The sequence below is a fragment of the Falco peregrinus genome, chromosome 1 (genome assembly GCF_023634155.1).
Source record: "Falco peregrinus isolate bFalPer1 chromosome 1, bFalPer1.pri, whole genome shotgun sequence".
Classification (NCBI taxonomy): Eukaryota; Metazoa; Chordata; class Aves; order Falconiformes; family Falconidae; genus Falco; species Falco peregrinus.
Window position 1 is genome coordinate 67259401 of NC_073721.1, and position 24893 is coordinate 67284293.

At 37.3% G+C, this 24893-nt stretch overlaps 1 protein-coding gene across 8 annotated transcripts in view; it reads right to left on the reverse strand.

The window, feature by feature from the left end:
* Positions 1-468: 468 nt before the first annotated feature.
* MIA2 (MIA SH3 domain ER export factor 2) overlaps positions 469-24893 on the reverse strand; it is a 42349-nt gene continuing 17924 nt past the window's right edge. For 7 of the 8 annotated variants that reach the window (XM_027795950.2, XM_027795952.2, XM_027795954.2 and 4 more), the window contains 16 exons: positions 22163-22285; positions 21511-21634; positions 19887-19933; positions 19376-19466; positions 18018-18156; positions 15989-16090; positions 14596-14656; positions 14225-14260; positions 13238-13305; positions 12472-12554; positions 11979-12110; positions 10030-10182; positions 8562-8693; positions 6995-7071; positions 5837-6056; positions 3816-4999 (listed from right to left, as the gene is read on the reverse strand). In XM_027795950.2, coding sequence (XP_027651751.2) covers positions 4848-4999; positions 5837-6056; positions 6995-7071; positions 8562-8693; positions 10030-10182; positions 11979-12110; positions 12472-12554; positions 13238-13305; positions 14225-14260; positions 14596-14656; positions 15989-16090; positions 18018-18156; positions 19376-19466; positions 19887-19933; positions 21511-21634; positions 22163-22285 — 1740 coding nt within the window. In that variant the 3' untranslated portion in view covers positions 3816-4847. Of the gene's footprint in view, positions 2907-3815; positions 5000-5836; positions 6057-6994; positions 7072-8561; positions 8694-10029; positions 10183-11978; positions 12111-12471; positions 12555-13237; positions 13306-14224; positions 14261-14595; positions 14657-15988; positions 16091-18017; positions 18157-19375; positions 19467-19886; positions 19934-21510; positions 21635-22162; positions 22286-24893 lie in introns of those variants that run through there. The other variant, XM_027795951.2, reaches the window with a different exon arrangement.

Below are 24893 nucleotides of genomic sequence, written 5' to 3' on the forward strand. Positions count from 1 at the left end.
GCATTTAATGTTTAAAGGACAGTCTGCAATAATAAAGTAAGTGGCCAACGTGGGTGCCCAGCAGTGCTGAGACCTGGCTGCTATATTGTAAGCTTTGGAAAACACAATTTATGCAACAGATGTCCAGATATGATTCTATTTATGGAAAAAGTTTATATGTGTTTTACAAATGGTTTTACCATCTTATATTAAAATGACCTTTTGACAGGTGTGCGCTGTTTTGTCTCCAGTGAGCACATACCATGCGGATTTTATATGTACATCAGTAGAGTGAATCCACTGGCACAGTGTGTGTATATGCCAGATGTGGTGAGATTTTATCTTATAAATGTGATCAGATTAAAAAAAAAAAAACTCCTGACAGAAAATGTAAGGAAACCAGCTGAATGTTTGACTTGATGACTGATGTTGTATGGTTTATGTTAAATGTATATTCTTTTAATCGATGAATAAAGCATTAAAAATGGATCGCTGTATAAAATATTTTATTGTATCAGCATGAAGATTTTTAGAATTAAAAGGCAACATCGTTCATAAGCTGTGTGTAACTGGTAGCTCCCATTGTGTGTAGGTCAACAAAAGAGTCTAAAATAAGTCGTACGGTAATTTTTTTTAATTTGGCTGAATTTTGTCAACATCTTCTTGGGGGGTGGAAGAAGGGGACGGATGCTTTGCTAAAGATCAGACTGTCAGACCAGTTAGCACAAACTGGTGTATCATGATATACCAACAAACAGTATATCGTGATATGACTTAGACTGATACAGTAAACTGGATTGTAAAATATAGACTTATTTTTGAGAAATTCCTGCATCCATTGCAATCGCTTAAATCAAAATCTAATGTGCTCAAGAACAATGTGTAGTACTTCTTTGGTGTCCCACTATTAAATAGATTATGAATACCTGCAATGCTTTGGTTTGACATTTTATCCATGCTCAAGAGTACGTAGCTGTGTATTCTGAATGAAAACTGCAAATGTCTGTTTAGCTGTCGAGGCGCTGCCATGCCCTGTAATGGCTGATTGTGCTGTGAGAATTGTCGGAGTGGCTGCTCAGCGTGTGCGTGCCAAGCACGGATTTAATTGGAGCTTCTGAACTTCGTTTTGTGATGGTCCACACCGCTACCAGGTGTAAGAATTGTGCTGCTGCTTGTTCAAGCAGTCTCCTAGATCGGCTCGATTTGGTAAGCAAGATCATTTACCAGCGTACTAAAGAGATGCGATTACGATAAAGCATAAGATAAATAATACAATTAGTAATGAAGATAAGGTAAATACTGTTACAGCTTCTCATATTCCAGGAAAGTGAAATAATGGGACTTGGTGCCTTTCAGGGCTCAGCCTCAGGAGGGAGGTTTACGTGACAGTTAAAACTGATGGTGTTTGTTCAGCATCATCTGATCATAAATTTGGTCATAAAGTGGTTAAGGTTTCTGGGTTGGTTTTTTTTTTCTGTGTGACTTCCTGAAGCAAATGCTGCACCCTGAGCTTTAAGCGGAGTTGCAGGTTGTTAATTTTATCTCTGCGGACTACTGTGTTTCTATGGCTAACTGTCTTCATGCAGCTGGGAAGTAACTTGTTTACCTTTCTGTTATATAAATGTGGTTCTCTTTTTAGTTTGACCTATTTTCTGCTTTGTTTTTAATTAACTTAGTCTTGAAAGAGAGAACGAGGAGCGGGAGAAACAGGCCACTTGACTATGGTGGGGATGTCCGGTCCCTTTGCTTAGTGCAGTTACAGCCACGATGTTTAATGTAGGCAGTATGTATATGTATGTGTATATATATATATATATATATGCTGATTCAATGGATGGCTGTTGTTAGTGCTCCAGCGCTGTTTTTTTGCATATAGTCTGAAGTCTATAGTCACTGGTATGGCTTGTGTTCCAGGTGCACTTACAACAGATTGCTGGCATCTTTCTTACTTTACAAGTATAGGCAGTCCAGCAGGGCGTGAGCAGTGCTGGAGAAATACACCTCCGATTGTTCTGTTGTCTTAGAAATAAATAAGTTGGGTTTGTTGTTTGTATTTGTAGCAATGATCTGAATTAGTGATACCAGGATGAAGGAATTCAAGCTGAAGCGATCTGAAATGAGATGTTGGGGAACTAACAGGGCCCTAACACAGAACGTACACTGGCATTTGGGGTGGGACTTTGCAAACTGTGTGAAGTCACTTGGAACTTGCATAATCCCAAATGGGGTTTAAAATCCAAGGGGTTTTTTGTTCCTCTTTGCTTTTCCTAAAGAGACAGTGATGTCAGGTTAGCCTTGTTGCGTTCTAGATTTAGCAGCAGGAACTTGGAACACAAGCCCTCAATTGTTAAAACTGGATTGCTTTTGCTTTCGAAGGGGAGCAGGGGCTTCCCGGCGTGCACGCTTGTGTGACCCTTCTCGGTTAAACATACCTAAATGCATCTTAGGGGGTTACTACACCCTGCTTCCTATGGCATAAATCTGAGCTTGTTCTCAAATTACTTGTCTGCAAATTAATTTTTGGGCTATTACTTGTGGGGGGGAATGTCTGAATTTATTCCATTCTCTCTGCGGGATGATCTAATCCGTGCTTGTCCTGCATTATCTTAGCCCAGCTATTTTTTGTTTTGCCTGCAGCTTCCAATATCATTGCGGACGTAGATTGTTTTGGTGGAGGAAGAATTGTTTTTTTGCAGACAGTTAATTACAAGCTAGAACAAATATTTAACCCACGCAGAGAAAATACTGTATTTGTTCAGAAAACATAGTTACCTTTGTAAGTACTTTGCAACCCTTAAGGCGAGTTGGAAAAAACGAGAAAGGGTTCTCATGGTGGCAGCGTTCCCAAACTAAGGACTCTCTGCTTGTCCCCTGGTTCTATGTACAGGTCCAAGCTTGATAGTTGGCAGCTCTGGTTATTCCTAGGGCTGGTGTCAAGGGCAAGGGTAAGACCAAGTAATTCCTATTAGAATCCCGCTGAAGTCTTCCAGGCAAACTTGGAGGCTTGAGAAAACAACTAATTGGCTTAAAATGATGCAACAGCTGAATTAAGCTAAATAGGAGAACAGTTTGACATGGATGATGCTTTAAAGTGTCTGTTGTCAGCATGCCTTGTTGCGTAGCTCAAGTACAAAGGCTTGTCTGAATGCCTCAAGGACTGAAGTAGGGGTAGAAAGCAGAATAAAGAAGAGCCAGGGGGGAGTTCTGCAGGAGACATAAGCCTACATGGGAATAATGGTAGGAGCAGGAGTACCGAGCTGCGAAAGAAAAAGCTCACTTGGCAGACTTGACCCAAGAAGCAATTACAAAAAAAAGGGCTGGAGGTTTCTTTGGTAACTTCTAATTATGGGGTGTGGTGGCTGCATTTATATTAAAGGCTGAAACTGGGTTTTGTGTGTATGTGTGCCTGTGCGCACTCGGGCAGAAAAAAGGGGAACAGGGGCTGAACTGCCCACCGCTGCTACTGTGGGTGGGGGCTTGCCTAGAAACATTTCCTCCTTTATCTGAGGGTCCCTCACCAGCTGACTGCGTTGAGTACATGGTTTTCAAGTCGAAGCTAAACCGATGGAACAGCCAACAGCTTCTAGCAAGCCTCCAGATTGTACAGCAGTCAGTAAAAACGGAGCTGGGCTTTGTTCAGACCAGCACAGCACGGGATGCCTGTGCCCGGCCTCCTGTGAGGGCAGTTGCCACAAGGGAGGAAGCAACTGGTAACCTCAGGGGTATGAGACAACACACCAAGTGCTCTTACAGGTACAAAATTATTAATGCTGCAGTTTGCTGCTTTTTAAAAAAAATTCTGCTTTTTTGTGAAGCTTAGCAATCACTACAAAACATGCATGGACACCATGTCTAAATTTATATGTTCGTTTGGGTTTTGTAAATGTTTGCCACAGACCACTTTTGTTGCTAAGTGTACTTGTTCTAGACAAGAAAAATTCTTCCTGGCCTTGCAGCTTTAACGCAGTACTAGGTGCTGGGATAACAATGCATACGGAAATCTTCTGCCCCATCCTATGTGGCCATTTTGTTGATAAATCCCAAGTCCTCTCTGGCTGTAACAGTTGAAGGAATGGGGAGCTGTGTTTTGGGGTTTTTTGTCCCACCCAGCTTCCCAAATATTAAAATATGAAGGCTAATAAACTGAATTCATGTTGAGACAGTAAAAAATCCTGACTAGTTGTTTGCTGAAGACAGAGCTAGATGATGCTTCAGCACCACCAGACCCTTGCCTAACTCCTTCCTCCCATGTCACAACCCCCCACATACACACCTTCGCTAGAACGGTGCCCCCACCCTCAGCTTGGCAGCTATGCGTCAGCAAGTCTGCATTCCTCTCACCTCCCACTGTAGTGGTCGGACAACTGCCACTTTGTAAAGCTGTGACAGCTGAAAGAATAATGAGGTCATTAACAGCATACAGATGTAGTAGGGGACAATATTAATTCCTCTCCACTTCAACAGGGACACTGCTTTTATTAACTGTTTCAATTTGTTTTCACATTCTATTCATAAAGCAGCAAATATCGCTTTTGGCATGCAGAGAGTCCCTGTACAGCTAAACAAGGACAAAGCAGCTGGACTTTTAAAATATGGTTCACATGATTTGAATTTGTACACCTCTGAAGAGATTACTCAAGTTAGAAATACTTAATTTAAAATGACTACTGTACAATGGAAGTCACTTATTCACAATATTCATAGTTATTTCATTCTCTATTTACATAATACTATCCTGAGAATTTTCTATTAAGCTTCAATTTGAGCAAAGTAGTTTATATAGACCTAAGTAACAATGGTTACTTAATGTAAGGAAAAATACCATTAGGAGAGCACAGAAACGGGTCAGCGCGTTGCTCAAGTGACTGTCAAGTCTCTTGCTGCGGTTCTGGTTGTTCTACAGCTGATGGATTTGACTGAGGTGGCTCAACTCTGTTTTCAGGAGGAAGCGGCGGAGGCAAAAATCCAGGTCGTGGAGGGGGATAGTGAGGATACGATCTCATTGGAAACGGATTTCTTACTGTGAAAGGATCAGAGCAGTCCCGTTAATAGCAGTCACAACAGTAAACGCCTGCCAGCTCCTCCTACCCCCCCCCATGCCTTACTGCTCAGCAATGGCCGACAGAAACAGAAGCCACACCGCTGAGCTAGGTGAGGTGTCACGCTCCGAAGAGACAGAGACACTAGGATCACCTCTCTCAGTAGCCACCTGCGACAGGCTCACGGCAGCAGCCAGTCACTGTCCGTAGGTGATCATACTTTACAACTATTTTGGAAGATAAATGGCTTAGCTCTTCACACATTAATCGGAGAACAGCAGGAGGCAGAAGCCCTTTGGTCTGATATGTACTTTGCTCCACTAATGCAAACTCTAAAGAAAAACTAAAAGGTATGTCCCAAATGCATGCCTTTGTGTGGACACGCACACCTCAGAGCTAAAGGATGAAACTTCAAGATTTCTAGATGATGCAACCTTATAGGAGGAAAAGGATTAAGATAAGCATCTACTTGCTTTCCTACCCCAAAAAAAGAACCCTTTAAATGCTGAGCAGTACATGTATGCATACTTTCCAGCCAAAGCTAGTATTTGTAAAAACATTATCAACATCAGCAACTGTGAAAAAGATGATGTACAACACAATTAACTTAAATCAGCACCACAGAGTTGTTTAGGTTGGAAGAGACCTTTAAGATCACCGACTCCAACCGTTAACCTAGCACTGCCAACTCCACCACTAAAAGTTTAATTGAGAAACAGTATGTGCAAATAAAGATGTTACCCGGTGTGGTAACTCACTACCAGCACAAGGCACTCAGGTGCATCAGCTTGAACTAAAGGCTGGTAAAAGCTACGTACTTGGTGGTGAAGGGCGCGGAAGCCCAAAGTCTCGTACTGGAAAACATTCATGTGGTCCGTACATGCCAGCAGGAGGAGGGGGAGGAAAAGGAGGTCCTCGTCTCATGAAAGGTGCTCTAGGATCCACAGGTAGCGGAGGTCTGACTGGAGGGAAAGGGGGAGGAGCAAAGCCTGAACCGGCTTCACTTTCAGAGGCCAGCGACTGATCAGGTAGCGAGTTCTGCAACACAACGAAAACAGGGAAGTCAGCTGAGGGAAAGGGATAAGGAGAGGGAACGTCTCCATCTTTATCAGGCCCGCCTGGAAGCAGACTGCCACACTAGCTAACACCTAGTTCCAACTCTGCTAAGCTATGGCCTGATCCTGAGAAAGGCTGGCTATAGGCACTGACCATCAGCTTGACCACAGTTTCATCTTTTGGGTTATAACTAGTTTTCCTCAGGTATTATATTAGTCATACATCAAAATTCATTCACAGGACAGGAAGTGCTGTGATAAAAGTCATTGTGGTTTAGCCCCAGCTGGCAACTAAGTACCATGCAGCCACTCACTCCCTTCCACCAGCAGGATGGGGAGGAGAATCTGGGAAAAAGGTAAAACTTATGGATTGAGACAGGAGCAATTTAATATAACAACAATAATTATATTAAGATGGAGAGAGGAATAAAATCCAATAGGAAAAAATAAGTGATGCACAAAACAATTACTCACCGCCCAGCCAGTTCCACAGCAGTGATTGTCAGGCCTGGGCCAACCCCCTCCCTCCAGCTTATATAGCATGGAATACCCCTTTGGCTAGTTGAGGTCAACTGTCCTGGCTGTGTCCCCTTCCCCACTTCTTTGTCCCTCCAGCCCTCTCCCTGGCACGGCCTGAGACACTGAAAAGTCCTTGACTTCATATAAACAGGACCTAGCAACAACTAAAAACATCAGTGTGTTATCAACATTGTTCTCATACTAAATCCAAAGCACAGCACTGCACCAGCTACTAAGAAAATTAACACTATCACAGCTGAAACCAGGACAAAGTATGGATACAATTCTATAATCTGGACCGCACAGTACAACGTAACATGACCAACATACTAGAGACATATTTTCCTAAGTATTTTGCAGAAAATTAAAGCTTCTTTCAATCAACTTTGTTTAGCTACTTACACTAAGGTTAGAAGGATCTCTCATCCCATTTCCACTTGGTTCTGTTCGTGGGCTATTTTCTGGAGATGTTTGTCCATCTGCATGCAAAAGTTAAACAACTCATTCAGTGCTGACCTCCTCCTCTCCATCACCAATTTCAGTATTTTTTCTGAAATCAGGATATATACACAAGGAAAAAAAAAAAAAAACCCCACCAAAAAAAGTACTGCTATACCAAGCAACTGTTCTGCAGGCAGACTGAAAGACAACTGAGGAACATAGAGCTACACCCCAGTATTTTCTCCAATTTCTCTACAGGTCACATGTGAATTACAAGGTTGCAGCTTTTACCAAAGTTTCTTGTACCTAAATCAGGCTTTTTCTTCCATTCTAGTATTATTGGGTGTTTTAGAAGTTACAAGTGCATTTTCCTAGTGATACATCTTAACATTGCTATAGCAGTTCCATTTTTCCCCTCCCTCCTGCTACCACTTTCTTGGTTAAGTCCCTCACTGGGAACAACTGCACTACGGTATGCTCTTGGCATAAAGCTTGGCAGCAATCCTATTCCAAATTTGACAAAATCTGATTCCTTAGTTGCTAAACATCAAGGAGACTTTCGGAACTACATCAGCTCTGGATAAGCATTCAGAAATAAGTATCCTCATATTTGCTGTACTCACTTTATAAATTAAGAGATAAATAGGAACTTTTACTTGTTTTTTACCTTTACACTTCCAACAAGTATTTTCAGTAACAACCAGAGAAAATCATTAAAGGGAATTGTCAGAGGAGAATCTGACGGGATATAAAATATACTATATTTATACACTAAATGTACTCCTTTCATAAAAAAAAAGAAGACAAAAACACAAAAAAGCCAACAAAACAAAAACCCATAAAACCCCAAACCTCAGATTTGAAGAATGCTGCTTTCTCACACTTCTGTCTGAATAAAGACAATAACACTATAATGCACCAGACTGAAACAATACTTCTGACAAGTGATTTTTCATCTGCACGTTGTATTTCTTCTCTGAGGCAAACAAAGCTCTTCTCTCAATGAACCAACGACAGGTCTTTTCCAAAAATCTGTTACTTGTCATTTCAAGCAGGCTTTGCCTTTATTGAAATGACTGGTTTTTTGCTGTTATTCTTTCAGTCTTATTGACTCTGACTCTTTCCAACTTCACCAAAACGTAACATGGAAATGCAAGCAAGAGTTTGTGGTATTTCAATGCTGTGGTGAGCCCAAAATAGACTCAAGGCTAATCCTGAACGGTTAGCATATAGGACAGTGAAAGTGGACAAGAAAAGCACCTCGTAACTACCATTCACTGAATCCCATCCACCTGACAGAAGAGACTGCTATTACTGATAATAGGGCAGGACTGCATCAAGGCTGGCAGGTGTTGAAATGTTTTTTTTTGTTTTGTTTTTTTTTTTTTTTTTTTTTTTTTTTTTTTTTTACACAATGTAACATCAGGTCTGTGGTAGCTACAAAGTTGTCCTCTCGCCACCACTTACTAGGCATAGTCAACTTACACCAAGATTCTCCATCTGATAGCATCAGGGAAGCAATTCCCACCTGTTTTATCAAAAGACTGCACATTGTAAGTTCGGAGTTCTGCTGGTCCAGAAAGTCTTCCAGTATTTGGAGGATTAGGGAAAAATCTTTCTTGTCTTCGAGGAGGAAGAACTGGATCAGGGTAAGGCTCACCTAAGATGGAAGAAATTGTAGAACAGGTCAGTGAAGATTTATTCTCCCCATTCCATACAATTTTAGACCAACAAAATTCTCTGGTTATCTTATGCTCTTGTAAATACCCAAAGTGAGTATCACAAGGTGAGCAAATAAATCTTACAAAACACCAAACACAAGAATCCCACCAGGTATGTACTATTGCTTATGTTTCTAAGGAGCTGCAAAAAAAGAAAGCTCATTGATCTTTGGTTGAACATACAGTAGAATTATGAAAGTTATGATTGCCTAAATTATAAACAGTGAGGCCTTGAAACAAAGGTTTGGCACAGCAAGAAAGGTCAAAGGCAAAATAAAGTAGTATACATTTTAAGCCATTCTTAGATAAGAGTGCTGTTCTCTGTTACATTTCATAGCGCTGTTTCCACCAACTTCCTTGCATCAGACACGGCAATCAGTCACACAGCTACAAGACAAGCTGTATCAGTGAGATCCAAGTGCAAAGAGGGGGTAAGAACACAGCTCGGGTCAAGGAAACAAGATTACCCCTCTGCAATATCCTGTTAATAGATCAATTCTGGCAAATGAGAAACTGCACCCTGAGCAGACTTTGAGTTTTGTAATAGGGCTTTCACACAGATGTGTAGCAAATACAATATTGCCTGCTGCATTTAATAACTGAGGTACTTTAACCTTTTTACTTTTTATTTTTTTAATACTTTTTTTAACTTAATTGCATTTTGGAAGGTTATCCGTCCCCTTGCATTGTTTACTTGAGAAGTATCAGTAGTATCCTCTTTGATTAATCTCTGTTTTCCTTGAGTGATAACATGCAACACAGATGTTTAGCTGAAGACTGATTTTGTTGTTGTTATCAAAGAGGCAGCAGCAACATGAAAATACACGCCAAACAGGATGACTGTACCATGGTACTCCTGTACTATTAATATGAGGTTTTTTTAAAACCGTATTTTTCAACATTAGCTAGCTTTTATTTATTCCTTTATTTAAGGCTAATGTACCATGAAAACTTTCTACTTTCTCAGATCTCTTATTAATTATCCAACCCAGACAGGTCTTTTGATGCACTAAAACAACACCCAGTAAGATGATAAAACCGAACAGTTGATTGTACACTGCTAGAACCAATGTATATTTAAAAGACAGCGTAGAAGTGCAAGTGAACCACACCATTCAAGATGGAAAACCCCCTGCTATTAAAAAAAAAAACACCTTTCCAGTACAGTTCCAAGTTCCATTTCAAATTTTTAAGCAAAAAATACTTCAAATACATACGCTGCAAGTCAGTACCTCTATTTTTCCACAGATACAGTAGCTAAGCAGATTTTTATACCTGGTGGAGGCAGAATTATCCTGCGTTCTCTGTCCCAAGGAGGAGACAGGGATCCAGTATCTGATGGTGGTCTGTGGGGATCAGTTAATCTATCAGAACTCAGGTCTCCTCTTTCGTTACCAGCTTCATACATTGCAGTTTGTCCTCTGGATCCTAATCGAAAAAATAAGATAGCTGCTTACTCAGGTATTTTAAATCCTCTGTTATGGCTTTCTTCATTAAGTCTGAAAATAGTAAAATAAATCATGGAATGCCAACACAGTCAAGATACAAGAGGCGCGTGGCTCCACAGGACTCTCCAGCTGTTTGCTGATGACCAGTTACGTTTACTGGAAGCGTTTAAAAGGTTTGGAATGAAAAACAAATCAGCTCAAGAAGAGTGCAATCTAGACTACCCACAATTTTATTTTCTGTAGAAGTTTTAAGAGTTTTAGTTCATTCGAATCAGAGAAACTACCGCCCTCATGATAAATCTTTTTTTTTAAAAAAAAAAAAGAAAGACATAACAATACACACATAACCAAGTGCAAGAGAAACTGTAACAACGAGTGATTTTAGGTTGCAAGCTTCCTTTAAAATAGATTTGGTCTGAAAAATTACAGAAATACTGAATCCTGGTATCATTCTCCAATTCTCTATCCTAAAATTCAACCTAAAATTTGAATCCACTTCACGTCTTGTCTAAAGTGAGATGACCACTATAATGATCACTGTAATTGCTCTGTAGCTGACATTATTTAAACACGTAATTTGTTTAATCTGCCCAAATTACATCAGTGCTCCCTTGTTGCGGTAGTTATGCCTTTGCATAGCCTCCTTCCTTGCTAATACTGCATCCTGAAATCTAATTTTACTCTTCCTCACCAGCAACAGCTGAGCTACAATTTAGAAATACATTGGACAGCTCAGTTTCATTACTTACTGTCTCTATACAAATAAATTGGCAAGTACCATTTTGCTTGATTTAGCTACAGTTGAACACATTTGAACCCAAGCTTTTCTGACGTAGAAAAAGAATCCATTTTCATATGCAGCTGGATATGCTTTTTTACAAAGAATTAGAGTAAATAAATAGTTCATGCTGGTCTTTGAAAAAAAATCAATGTTGATTAGTGAAACCCTTACAGAACAGACATTTAGATGTATTTCCCATTAAGTAAGTACAGGTTTCAACAGGTGTAACAGTAGTAGTAAATTAAATAGTAGCTTCTTCATAACCTGTAACAGATGCTGAACTTCACTCTAGCATTTATCTACACTATGTCTGTCAACATCAAAAATATGAAGGAACAGTATTTTTCTTCCCTTACAACCCACAACACCATGGCTTACTTTCACCTACTACTCAGTCTCTTGAATTTAACTCCTTACACATACAACCTTTCTGGTCCCTTTTATCACTAAGGAAGAAACTGTCTCTGTGTACGATGACTGCCTCTAATTTAGAACAAAGGGAGGAAAATAATTTACTGAATTGGTAGCTTTCTAGTGTCATAACCCCCAGCAAAACTGTCTCACATTTTTGACAACACAGGTACTCTCTCCTTCTCTCACTGACTGTAGACCAATGAGACAGAAGGGGCAGTATTCTTTCTTCAAAAATCTGACTCTTGTTTACTTTAAAAATCATGTTTATTTCAGCAGAACGCCACTTGTCCAAGAAATAAAACAAGACTGATTAAGTTTGGCTTTTCACTTTTCTCAGTCTATGCTTCTAAAGTGAATCCACTGACCAACCTACCAGTAACGACTAAGTTTTCCATTCTACTTTTACACATCAGACAGCTTTAGAAGCAAGCTGAAAAACAGGAAGAGTTTGTCCAATTAACTGTTTATATTGAATTGGTTGTTTTAATATTTTGTCACCAACAAGAGGAAAAGGTGTGACAGCTTTAGAGTAGAGGAGAGAGAAATCCAGAATAGATACTTTTCAAGTTCAAGAATTGTACCTCTTCCTCCTCCTCCACCTGGAAGCATAGGTGAAAGCCTTAAAGGACCCTCCAATAAAGTTGGAGGGGAAAGAAAAGCTCTTGTTTCAGATGAAGGCCGGCCCATTGGTGAGGGTCCATATGGGGAATGCTCTGGAACAGTTAAAACAAGATACTCAAGTTCACAATATATAGTTTAGCAAACTGTATGAAGTAATTAACTTCTCAGGTGAAGTTTAAAACTAAATTATGTAAGTAAAATGAAAATTGTGGTCTAATTACCATGTGTATCACATTCCCAGCCTACTCTCATCGACACTACAAATGCTTTTAGTTTCAACAAAATACTCGACATGACCTAGAGTCACTTATGACCCAATTATTTTTTAAAATGATTGTTATTTGTACATACACATGGCCAAAATAGTTTTCAAACAATTACATATGTGTGGTCTTGGAAAACAAAACCATAAACCAAAACAATTAGGCTCTATTTTACAATTCAATACTGTACCTCTGCCAAATGGCCTAACTGGAACATCAAGACCATAAGGATCTTTTTCTAAAAGGTCAAGTTTAAATTCTGCTTCAGTTAATCTGCAAATAAACAACAAAAAAGTAGTAAATAATCAAGAAATGCGAAAGTTTTACTGGACTGCACCATTTACTGCTAGGCTTTCTACTTAAAGGATTAATGAAGCAAAGTATTTTATCCCCTAAATAAAGACAAGGATGTCACACAACTCTGAGCTTAATAATTCCTGAAAGCATTTCTCTATGGTGCTCTATTTTAACTGCAATCTGAATTGGCATATTAGATATCACAATTTCTAGTATGACATTACTCTCATGAGTACTCTAAATGGCATTCCAAGTATTAGTTAACCTCACACCTAAAGGTTCCTCTCCACCACCACTACCTGGAGCTATTAGCTCAGTATTAATTTCTGAGATAAGCTGTAAAATCATTAGGTAACCATGATATCTGCTTGATACATACTTATTTAAAACAAACAATAAATAACACCCCCCCAAAAAACCTTTGAGTTCTAGTACTACATTCTGCTTGCTTCCTGTAATGATAACACGCAAGAAAGTAAGAACTTAAGAACTATGTGAAATATTGAAATATTTCAGGAACATTCAAATTACTTTCTTTCAGAACTCCAATGGGCCACAGCTCATTAACATGGGTCTAGAAAACAACAGCTTGCATAAATCCAAAACGCACATGCATGTCAAATTGCATTTATTCAGAATTAGATCCGGACTGCACTTACTTTTGTCTGTTATGTGAATTTTCTTTTTTTATATCACTGAGGTGTCTTTCAGCGGCTCGGGCTGTCAGCTTTGGGAAGGGACAAAAATCAGATGCTTAGATATTGCAGTTTACTAATTAAATGTTTCATAAATATGACAGGTCCTAGATCCAAGACATTATTTTCTATCCGAAGTGTGTGGACTGTGTTTTTGTAAGATACGACTCATGTATAAAGCATATGAAACAAAGCCTCACATACATGACCAAATAACATTAGCAGTTCCACTACGCAAATTTTTGAGGAATGATAGGGCTTTCCTGCAGGTCCTTAAAACTGCAGAAATTAAATTATTTGGCTATAGCTGCTTTTAAATATCTACACAATACACACAAGACTTAAGTCTCAAATTTTATATAAGAAAATTTTATTTTAAAATCCTATAGTTAAAAACTGTAAAATTATGACCACTAAGTGCCTCAGCACCAGAACTGAAGAATGTATTAGTCAGGAAATATATTAAAGTTCCCTGTTTGGAGAAAAAAAAAAAAGGTAAAAATGGATTTTGCAGCAGCCTTCTTAGGAAGCTGTCAACGGAACACAGTGTTCCCACAGGGCATAATGTCTTCTATTAGTAGATAAAAGCAGTGAAGTACATCCAGGGAAAATATTACAATGGCATTGAAACGAGGCCAAAAGCTTATATTATTAGCAAAATGTCACGCACTTGTTAAATGGTAACATGTTATTCCAGCAGATTTATTGCTATAGCAAATAACAGTGTAATATCAGTCTACTGTGCTAATAGATATCCAGCTTAATTATTCTAACTGCTCTACGTGACAGAAGTATTTTTTACATGCTTTTGTGTATTTCTGCAAGAAATCTATATGTTTAAAGGTGACAGGTTAATTTTGATTATCTGTTTTTAATAAAAAGTGATAAAAAAGCTATTCAAATCATGGAAAAGATGCACAGAGTTCAGAAAATTCAATATTTGGAACTTACCCAATTATCATGAGCTTTCTTCTCATGTGAAGTAATCTGTGAAAAAGAGATTCATTTGATCATTATTCATCTAGAAAAGAAAATTTAGTATTGAGTATATGTTCTTATTTGTAGATTTCTTGTGTGGGGGTGATTTATAATGAGACATCTAAGCTTAAATTTAAACTTTTTAGTAAAGTTATCTGGTGTCATTCAAAACATTCATTGTGTCAGTCAAAACTAGATGGCATTAAAGTGGGGGACACACACATGACAACAAAAAAACTACCCAACAAAATCAAGCCAAATGCAGTACCACAACCTAGCTGAAAGCGGTATTTCAGTTGCATTAACATCCCTCCTACTTGGCGCAGGTAACACAAAGCACATACCTGATTCTGATATGAACGAATGGTTCTTTCTAGCTCTTCTTCAAGATCATTTGCTCGCTGTCTGTGACAAAATTAGGATTTATGACATTGTAATAAGATGCAGAGGAAAGTAATTTTAAATAGAGTAAATACTATGGTAAACAAAAGGTCTAATTAAGATTTTTTTTTATATATCCAAAAGACAGTATGGCCACTTAGGCCTATGCGAGACAAAACATAGTATCAGTGGAAATTCTAGGCCCTATAGTACAAACAGGAACATAAACAAAAGAACAGAACCAAAAAGCCCAACATCTCCCCAACTTTTCGATGGTCTGCGGCAAGTTTCCAGCATGAAGGATACCCCTCCACATATGCCCTGACAGCCAGCCTCACCCAGCTCTGCAAACGCGCCAGCGTAGCTGGAGCATCACACTGTCACAGGCTACCACAGTCAGTCCTGAAGGACAGTCATTTCTACTAAAGTTATTTCAAGACCACAGAAAGCACGATGCCACTTTTGCTGACAGCTGCCCTTGCACAGCCTCTCTTGGTTCTACGCTCTCTCAGCAGGTGGGTCAAAGACACATGCACTATTCGGTGATACTCCATTTGCAATATTCATAGTCTCTAAAATTAAGAAGTCTACAAAGTTTGCATTCCAAGTAAATCAGGAAGGGTGAATTCTGGCTTCCTGTATGAATACTGACAAAAGTCTACAAGAACGAATCTAATTAACTCTTCAGGAAGAACTGTTGATCAGTATCGTTCAGTTATAGTCAACGTTCCCATAAACACTGAAGGAAGATGGGGAATATACACTGCAGACTGAAGAACTGTGCCATAGTTTTGAGAAACCACAGAAACAAACCAGAGGTACACGGTGTAACACAAAACAGAGCAAAGCAGTTAAACAACTAGAGAAAATATTCCCACATCATAATAGTCTAGTAAAGAATTTCTAAACAACAGTACTATTTGAGAAGCTTAGAGATACAGATATAGAATACTGTAACTACACCATATAAATGTTAGGATCTATAGGAAAACTGAACATTGCATTTATTTCACAGCATTCACTTAACTTTGTATTTTTATCTCTGTTCAGTAAAGGGAATTAAATTAGAGACCCAATTCTACCACTCCATTAAAGCTAACATGTCAATATGATTAACATTCTAATGGAAGAAAGGTTGCTAATGGTCTTTGATAGCTGGACTTCTTAACAAAGCAAAACCTCCCTTAGTATGTATTATTACACACAAACTAGCATGTAACACACACAACACACACACACCTCCAACAAAGAAACTAGAAGAAAATACATTAACTTATGCTGGTGTTTATATTAGTTCTCTATTGCCTTTTGTTCACTTTGGAACAAGTGATTACAGCAACTGAAATCTGTAATTACCTGTAGCTGTTTAGTTCTTCAGCAGCATGATTAATTTTTTCATCTACTTTAGAAAGCTTTTCTTCTTTCTGTAGGCGTTCTCTCTCTTCTACTGTCAGCTTCCTTTAAGAAAACCCCAAAACTATGATTAATTCTGTTTCAAGTCAACAATTTTGTAGTTGGTCTGTCAAGAAAAACTTCTCCAATTATTCAAGTGTGATGAATACATGATATGTACCCAGATAAAGTGTTTTACAGGCAACATATGAAGTGGCATAAATAGCACTAGTTTGTATTCATGTTAGTTTATTCAGTTCATTAACTGTTCTGTATGAATCAATTAGATTACCACTACTTCTAAAAAGAACCTGGGAAGACAATCCGTATTCCCAAAGCATATTTCTATTGGGAAAGTGGCAAAAAAATGCAGCCACAAATCAAATCAGAAACTAAAAACCAAATTGCACTAATTTTCAGTGATTTGTTCTGGTACTTTTTTACATTTTAAAATAATTTTCTGTAGAAGAAAGAAGTTGTTATTAGCTATTAAAAAAACTTATTAAAAAAATTATTTCCAGGTCCCTCTTTTTTTACGCCGTATCAGGGACTATGGAAGAGAACACCCACATACCAGACCACAGATTATGCACAAGGTGGTGCAGAACACACGTGGATACTACTGCTGCATATAGCCACGAATGGATAAACTCGTCATTTTCCTGTGAACAGCAGTCCTTAACAATCAAGCCACCTAAATCATGGATCTTTTGAACATGATTTATACTTCTTTTCTACTCAGTCTTCACTTCCCACTTTTCTGTTTCTGTTGTATGAACACATCCAGCTTTTTATAAGATACCTTGTTAATACTAATAGCCTTTCTTATTCTGCTATCTCATCATGCCAGCTTCTCCCCACTTCTTTTTGGCTTTTCTAAAATCTTTGATAAACAGCATACATTTGCTGAGCTTCAGTGTGGTATTTTTGAATATCACCTACACAGTCTGCAAATATTTTTTCCTTTCGACTGCCCATCATAGCTTCTTTCTAATATGTTCCTTCCCACTACCCCACCCCAGGATTTTTTTTAAATTAAACGTTAATAGTAGATTTCTACGTTTTGTTGCATCTACAAAGATGCCAAGTATCTACACAAATACACATCTATGTGCTACAAAGCAGATTATTGAAATAACTATTGTATTTCAATACTTCACATACTTTAAAAAGGTCCTGCATATTGCTCAGTACAGGATCAAGACCTGTGCTGCTCCTCTTGCTTCCTTCAAGATTATGTCTACTCCTTGAAATAATTTCTGGGTAGTAAAACTGCCATTTTACCACCACACCCTAAAATTACGCCCCCTGCTCCCTTCCTGCCCTGTCCACACACATACTTCTGAAGATTACTACGTGCCCCATCCTATTCCAATCAACATTATTTCTAGTCCTTAACTTATTTCTGATTTCAATCAGTAAATCATAATCCTTATTATCATCCTGACTGTGAGGCAAACAGTTCAGCCTTCATACTCTGCCTTTATTGGTGAGGAAAACCTGATTCACAGGGGTTCTGTGTTGCCTGCTGGTAACAGGAAGCTTGCCTATGTTTTAACTCCAAGCTTAGTTTTATATATAGCATCACTCCTCTGCTGACATTACTAGCTCTCAACTGTATAAAATATACCTCACAGTTAAAGTAGCTAATGATCATCCATCTTTCAGCAATTTTGATAGCTGTATTATATCATATCTTAATTTAACAGAAGAAAATATATAATCAAGTTTTCCAACTTTACCCACCTTATTTCATAGATTAAAAATATTTTTTTTTTGCTTATCTTTCTGTACTTGCTTGTGGAAAAGTCCTAAAATAATATACCACTACTTTCACAGAAACAATTTCTATAAAATTACTGTGATCACTAATGTACATGAAGGTGTAACATAACAGTCTTCACAATTCGGAAAACTCTGGAAAGCAGTATTAAAATTTTCAGCCCCCCCAAACCAAACAGTAAGCATTGAATATAAAAAGAGGAACCAGCACCTGTGTAGTTTCATTTCATTTTCTTGATAAAGCTCAGTCATTACTTTAAGTTTCTGCTGAAGCTTTTGAACTTCACTTTCAAAATGTTCATTTTCAGACTGCAAGGAAGCTTGTTGACTTTGAAGTTTTTCTATACGTTCTGTCAAATTCAGAGATAATTATATGGGGATAAGGCACAACTTACAAAACTAAAATATTTGCAGTATTTTGGTATATAAAGAAGTCTGTAAAAACCTTTGATCCTATGTTGATTTTATAATATAAGCAATAACATGTTTATGTGTTTCAGTAATGTATACACATTGAGAAGCAGTACTGCTGCTTTTGATGGGAAACCTACAACTATACTCTCTACCTGCCTCAAAGCGCAGCTCTGAGCACGTATCTAGCCTTTGCTCCAAATTGTATAGCTTCTTTGAAAACAATGCAGTTTTGTAACTCACAATATAGATTTTCATTTAGGGCTCTTATTATTGTAATTATTCTACTAAAGTAGTAACGCTGGTACCATCATACACTCTTGCAGATTCACCCACATGAGGACTTGCTGAGTAGCCTGAAGGGATAACTCAGATTTGTCAAACTACCTTATCTTTCCAAATTAAAATCAGTCGTACTTCTTTTCTTATTTACTATTCCTATGCCTCTCCAAGAAACACAGAAAACTTCAATAAGTTTGAATATCTTTATGGGACAGAGTTACGATCTACTTGTAAAGCACAGCAGCAGAAAGAGTCACTTTAAAGGACTATCAAAAACTGAAAAATACAGTTTTACAGAGCATGTCATCACCCAAATAACAAAGCACAGTACATTCAAATGTGATGGCTACCCTGCTGGCTGTTACCTGTAATTACAGGCTTTAATTTGAATTCAAGTAGCAGATTTCACTTCATAAGGTTTAATACACTATGTCCTACACAACAAAGGAAAAAAACCAGAGCATGACACCTTCAGGTTCAGTTTTCTAAATGTAGTATTTTGGACTCATTACAACTAAGCTACCATTTTTAATAGATAGTTCTAGAATTTAAACACTATTGTTTCATGTCCAGAATATATAAAGACGGTATTATATATTTATTAACATCACTTTGCCCATGTGTTTTCAGATTCTATAACTGTTAAGTTATACCATATTCCAGCAGAGTATAACAAAATTTGCAAATGGTGCTTTGCCTCCAAAATCAAATACTTCAAATAGCTAAGCAACTTTAACCTAAACAGGCATTTTAAAAATCAAGTAGAGCTATTAATGTAAACTTAATTCAGTTTTTACTGGACGTAATACAGCCTTTTATATCATTTTATAAAAACAGCATCTTACTAATCTTAAAGGCAAAACAACATTTATTTACCTGTAAGTTCTCCTTTAGCTTTATTTTCATCAGACAGTTTTGAATACATTTGATCTCTTTCTGTTTCCAGGGTCTTTAAACAAGCATTTAACTATAATCAAAATTTAAAAAAATAAGCATTTTAAGATTACCAGAAATGTTTGCATGCAAAAATATCTAGCTAAACATTAAAAGATCCTGAACTCTGTGATACTAATATCTATATGCCTATATATTCATTAGTTTATATTTATCACATATAATAATATAATATAAATTATATCATAATATTAAATCACTATACTATAATAATAACTATATTATTTTCTATATTATGAATATTTTTATTATTTGTGTTTATCATTATATTATATATTATTTATATATAAACATGTATTTATGTATAATATATAAATTTATAATATAAAATTATAATACAATATAAATATATTAATCTATAATTAATCTTACCATTGCATATAATCTCTCTAGTTTCCCCCCCTCCATCCACAAGTTTCTTAAAATCACATACCTTTGCAGCATAGATCAATTTCTTTATAGTTCGTTTTTGCTGATCATCTGATTGACAGAATAGAATAATGTCACAAAAAAAAAAAAAAAAAAGCATAAAAAGGTTTGTGACAGAGGTTACTACTGTTACCTTTTTTGTTTCTACCAAAAAGCAATCCCCATCATACCATGACAGGCATACAAGTACTGAGGCTTGAGCAACAGGACCTGAGCCAAAGCTGACCTCCAGATGAACCTGCCCACTGAACATTTTATATATATATATTTAGCATCCAACCATTAGCAGAATATGCATGATCATTAGTGAAATATGTATGACCATTAGTGAAAAATGTAGCTGAAATAGAATATAACCATTAGTGAAGATATAGTACATCCTTCCTTGCTTAAAGGCAAGCGGCCAAGATTATGAAATGAGATATATGGCCTTGTCCGCAAACCGGTGGTTAAAATCAAGTAGATAAGGAAAACTCCCTTGGTTCCTCCCTGAACCCTGGCCAGGCTTCAATGAGATCTAAGAGGAGAGCAAAACCAGATGTTCCCACATTTGAAATTAGGTAAGCTTGTTTATTCAGTAGTATAAAAGCTGGAGCCTCTTACAGCGACCTTGGACACCTCACCTACGAGTGGATGCACTGCGTAGGACCTCCCAATTGCTGGGAAAGATTCTCCAGATCCTCGCTGTAACCGGGGCTCCCTGGCAACTGTGGATCTGGATGATGGCAAAGTATTAGGGCAATTAGCGATGGATCTTTCTTTACTGCTATAGTCTGTCAGATGTAGGAGTGACTAGGTGTATTACCTTGTCTTGTTTAATTCTTGCTGTATTATTTCATTTGCTATTTATTTCACTTACTATTCTATTGCTTTAAACGTAAGTAAAGATAAACTCACTTTAAGTAGGTGTTTGTGTCCTTTGTGCTGACCCTGTCTATTGGCAAAACAGGGGGCAGGGGGGGAAATTCCTGTATTCTAGTGCTTTGTTTGCCAATCAATCAGACTCAGAACATCAGAATGTTCATGTTAAAAATGAGATGCTGAATACACACTGCAAGATTTACTGGGATGTGCTCTATGGTATAATCAGCACCAGTATAAAAAGAAGCTGAAGTAACAATAAGGAGGAAGAAAGGCTCTCCTGTGCTGCTGTTTTGAGAGGACCCACACCTACACTCATCCTTGTAGCCGCATGCTACAAGTAACACCTGTATAAGGACAAGGAAGCAGAAATTAGGCTCTAAGGACCCACAGTTCTACTGCTGGGAGGAGTGTCAAGAAAAAGTGAAACAAGGTTTCCACCTAAAAATGTTTGAGAATCACTGCTTAATGCTAACATAGGCTAAAGTCATTTTGCAAGGGATCGAGCACTGAGTTTTTACCTCCCTCTGTGATAATAGGTACGTATGTTTTAGCTATATCCACACACTGCTAAATAGTAGCATACGTTGTTGTTCCAGAGGTGTCCACACATCAGTTAACTGTGCAACATGAGTAACATAGGGTGATTTTTGAAAATCCAACTTCTACAAAGCTTATCTTTCAACGTTCCTGGAAGTTTGTTGGTTCTGTATTTCTAAAACATCCACTAAATTAATATTTAAGATGGGAAGCTATTGAAACCATACCTAAGTGCTCTCCATTCTCTGTTTCACCCTTTATATCTGTGTCCCAGTGATTATCTTCAGCATCATCATCTTCACTTATTGCTGAACTCCAGTCTTTCATCTTCAGTAAGTATTGTGTCAGTGACTACGAAAAAGCCAAACAAAACACAAACAGTAAAAAAACATATAATCAATGAATATGTAGTTACCATTAACACTACTTTTCCAAGATTTCTGCCTTTTATTTAGTTCCCTTAGCAGATTAAGTGAGGCCCACATACAGGATCCTACATCTGATATTACTGTGGGTCAGCAAGTGTGATTTTCAGATAGCCAAGTATGCATGCTTATAGCAGGGCTTGTGTATATAAAGTACATACATGTAAGAATACACTCCCAACTCCCATGCTCCAAATTTTAAAGAAATTCAGACACTCTATCAGAATTATGCCGGCTTCCAAGCTTCCACGGCTATCAGGCTGCTCCTTTGTGCTGCTAAGCAACCTTTTTTGTTCAGCAGGAAACAAGACGTTAAAGGATGAAGACAGCAAACAAAAACCCAAAACAGCTTAATGCATATTTAGACAAGGAGAGCTTGTTAAAGACTTTCTTGGAACTCAATGATTATCATCAGTCCAAACAATCTAATTCAATACTAGCTGTCATAGTTTACCTTGACTTGACTCTCTTTATTTTTCAATACTTCTTCTATATCCGCTTTAGACGATTCAAACATCTTAGTTTGTTCATTTAGTTCACTAAATCGTTCACCCCATCCTTCAGCTTCTTGTAAAAGCTAAAAAGGTAAACAGCAGATCAGCATGACTGTCTATTACAACCGAGAATCAAGGATGAATAGTACTTGAGTCTGTTATGCATATTATTGATATGTAAGCAGAATTTTAACCTCTCACCTATCAGTAAGAATTAACAGACACAGACTGTAAGACTGTTAAACCTCAAGAGTTGAAAAATAAGGCTTCTATGTTATTGTCCAGTTGCTCTAGCTGCAATAGCTCTCCATTGTAATTAGCTCTTAGGACATTTTTAAACATTTATAAGTAAATTCAGTTAATAGTCCACTCAGTTTAAAAACCCTGATGTGACAATATCAATGGATATAAAATAGTGACAATTTGTATAACAGCTACAAATACCGAGGAATGGATGGAGAGGAGAACATTCATGCCCCAGTATGCACACACACTTCTGAAATTGTACCTGTCTTTTCAACCTAGAAGAGGTCAGTGAGGTACAGAAAACTAGGAAGCTTTTTAGACAGCTGCTATTTAAATTCACATGACTTGCAAAACCACATTACTTCTCCTCTCTCCTCCATACCTCTTAAAGTAATTTTAAAATTTTATTTTAAAAAAGCTTCCCTGTTAATGAAAGTCACAGAAACTGTCCCTAATCTACACCTACTAGTATATGCTTTTGTAGTTAACAAAAAAGACAGGCAGATTCCAGTTTACAGACATCTCCCCATAAAATCTCATTTCACAAAAATACTTTGCAGCACTAAAGGGGTTAGTACACTTAAGCACCAGTTCATTAAAAATAGCCACTGCAACATATTAACTCATTAAACCATGCCTTCATATTGTGAGAACAAAACTGAACCGATGCAAGTTTCCGTTAAGACAAAACATGCAGTACAAAAACATGGGGTACAGCACAAAAAAAATTGTGTTAAGAGTCTGTCAAAAGAATATTGCTTAAAGTTGCACAACAGGCAACCAATTTAAAAACAGTCAATGTACAGAAAGGAATAACTAGGTTGAGCAACAAGAACATAACAGCCAGTTATACTAAAAATAAAACCAGAAAATGGTAATTAAACAGGGGAACTGCCATGCAAATAGACAAGCAAGCCTGAATACTACTTATCAAAGATAAACTAGAAGGCATAAAGCAAAAAGTATATGACTAGAATTGGATGAACCTCACTCGGCACACAACTGCACCTTTCAAGCAGTAAAAGCCATGTATGAATTTGCAGCATCATGCAAACTACCTATGATGGATAAAACAAAAATACTCTTTATGCTAATACTGCCCAGAAAATGTACACAGGCAACTACTTTTATCATTGTCACCCTCAAAGGCAAGCTATACTTTAAGAGATTCCTTCTTCACGAAGCCAAAGAAAATAATTTGACATCAATTTATGTACCTGTAAGAATTACAATAAAGAGAAATAGCAAGGATTTGTAATGATCTAAAGCAATATATATTTCTGATGTTCCTGCAAAAAACAAGACACAGAAAGTTTGGAGCTCATTAACAGTTCCCTTGTTCAAACTAAAAGGCCCAATCCTCTCTCTGACACATCATAAATCTGAGACAGCACATCTGTTATAATATTTAAACTATGATGTGCCAGAAGATTATGACCCATTAGTGCAAATGGACAGAGGAAGAAAGTACTCTACTTTCTGTGAACAAATAACACCTTTGTTACCTTTTGTGCATAAGTGAAATTCCATCTTAAAAAAACAAAGTAAGAAAGAAAAATAAAAAAGGGATCTAATACAGCAAACTAATTCACATGCTTACACAACCTCACAAAAGCAAACACAAATAAGCAGATACTCTCTCCTCCTTCCTTATCAGGTACCATCAACTCTCATCAGGTTTACCAAAATACAATATACACAAATGTCTCAAAATACTAAAAACTGCAACAAAGCTCAGTTAACAACAAAGTGCAGTAATTAATCCCAAATAATATGGTTAAGGAACAACCATTCCCAGGTTATTTTATCTTGAACAAATGCAAAGAACCTTAGTTTTATCTAGGAACCTGGCAAATTAATTACACTCTGGGAGTTGTTTTTACTGATTTTTTTTTCCTGGGTTTGCTTGATATAAAATGATTGCCTATAAAATGTAGAGTCATTGTCAGCACTCAATATTATCTTACTTTAAGTACTATTTTTTACTAAAACGAAAGAAGATTCTTTTCGCACAAATAATTGGATTATTTCTGTTTGAACCCAAGACATTACCAGAGAAAAACCAAAAAAATCCCTCTCTATGAAAACTTTGTGTACTGATTCTCAAAATTTATTATGTAAGTATACTGTTACATTCGAACTAAAGCACCAAGACCAGACCCTTCCTCCTCACAGAAACAAAAAGGATGTATACATTAGACAAAGACTCCCGAAGGAAAATAAATATCAAGCAACTTTGTCTCACGGTGCTAACACCAAATCTAATGTTTCTACACTCATAGCACCCAATAAAATTGCCTTTTTTTTTTTTTGTAGTCACAAACATGTAATCCTAAAATTAGAGGAAAATACAAAGTTTTACTGATAACAGAGTTGTCAGAACTTAAATATTCCTCCTGCAGATCTTTTATTTCCAGTAACCTTTTTTCTTTATTCTGAATCACT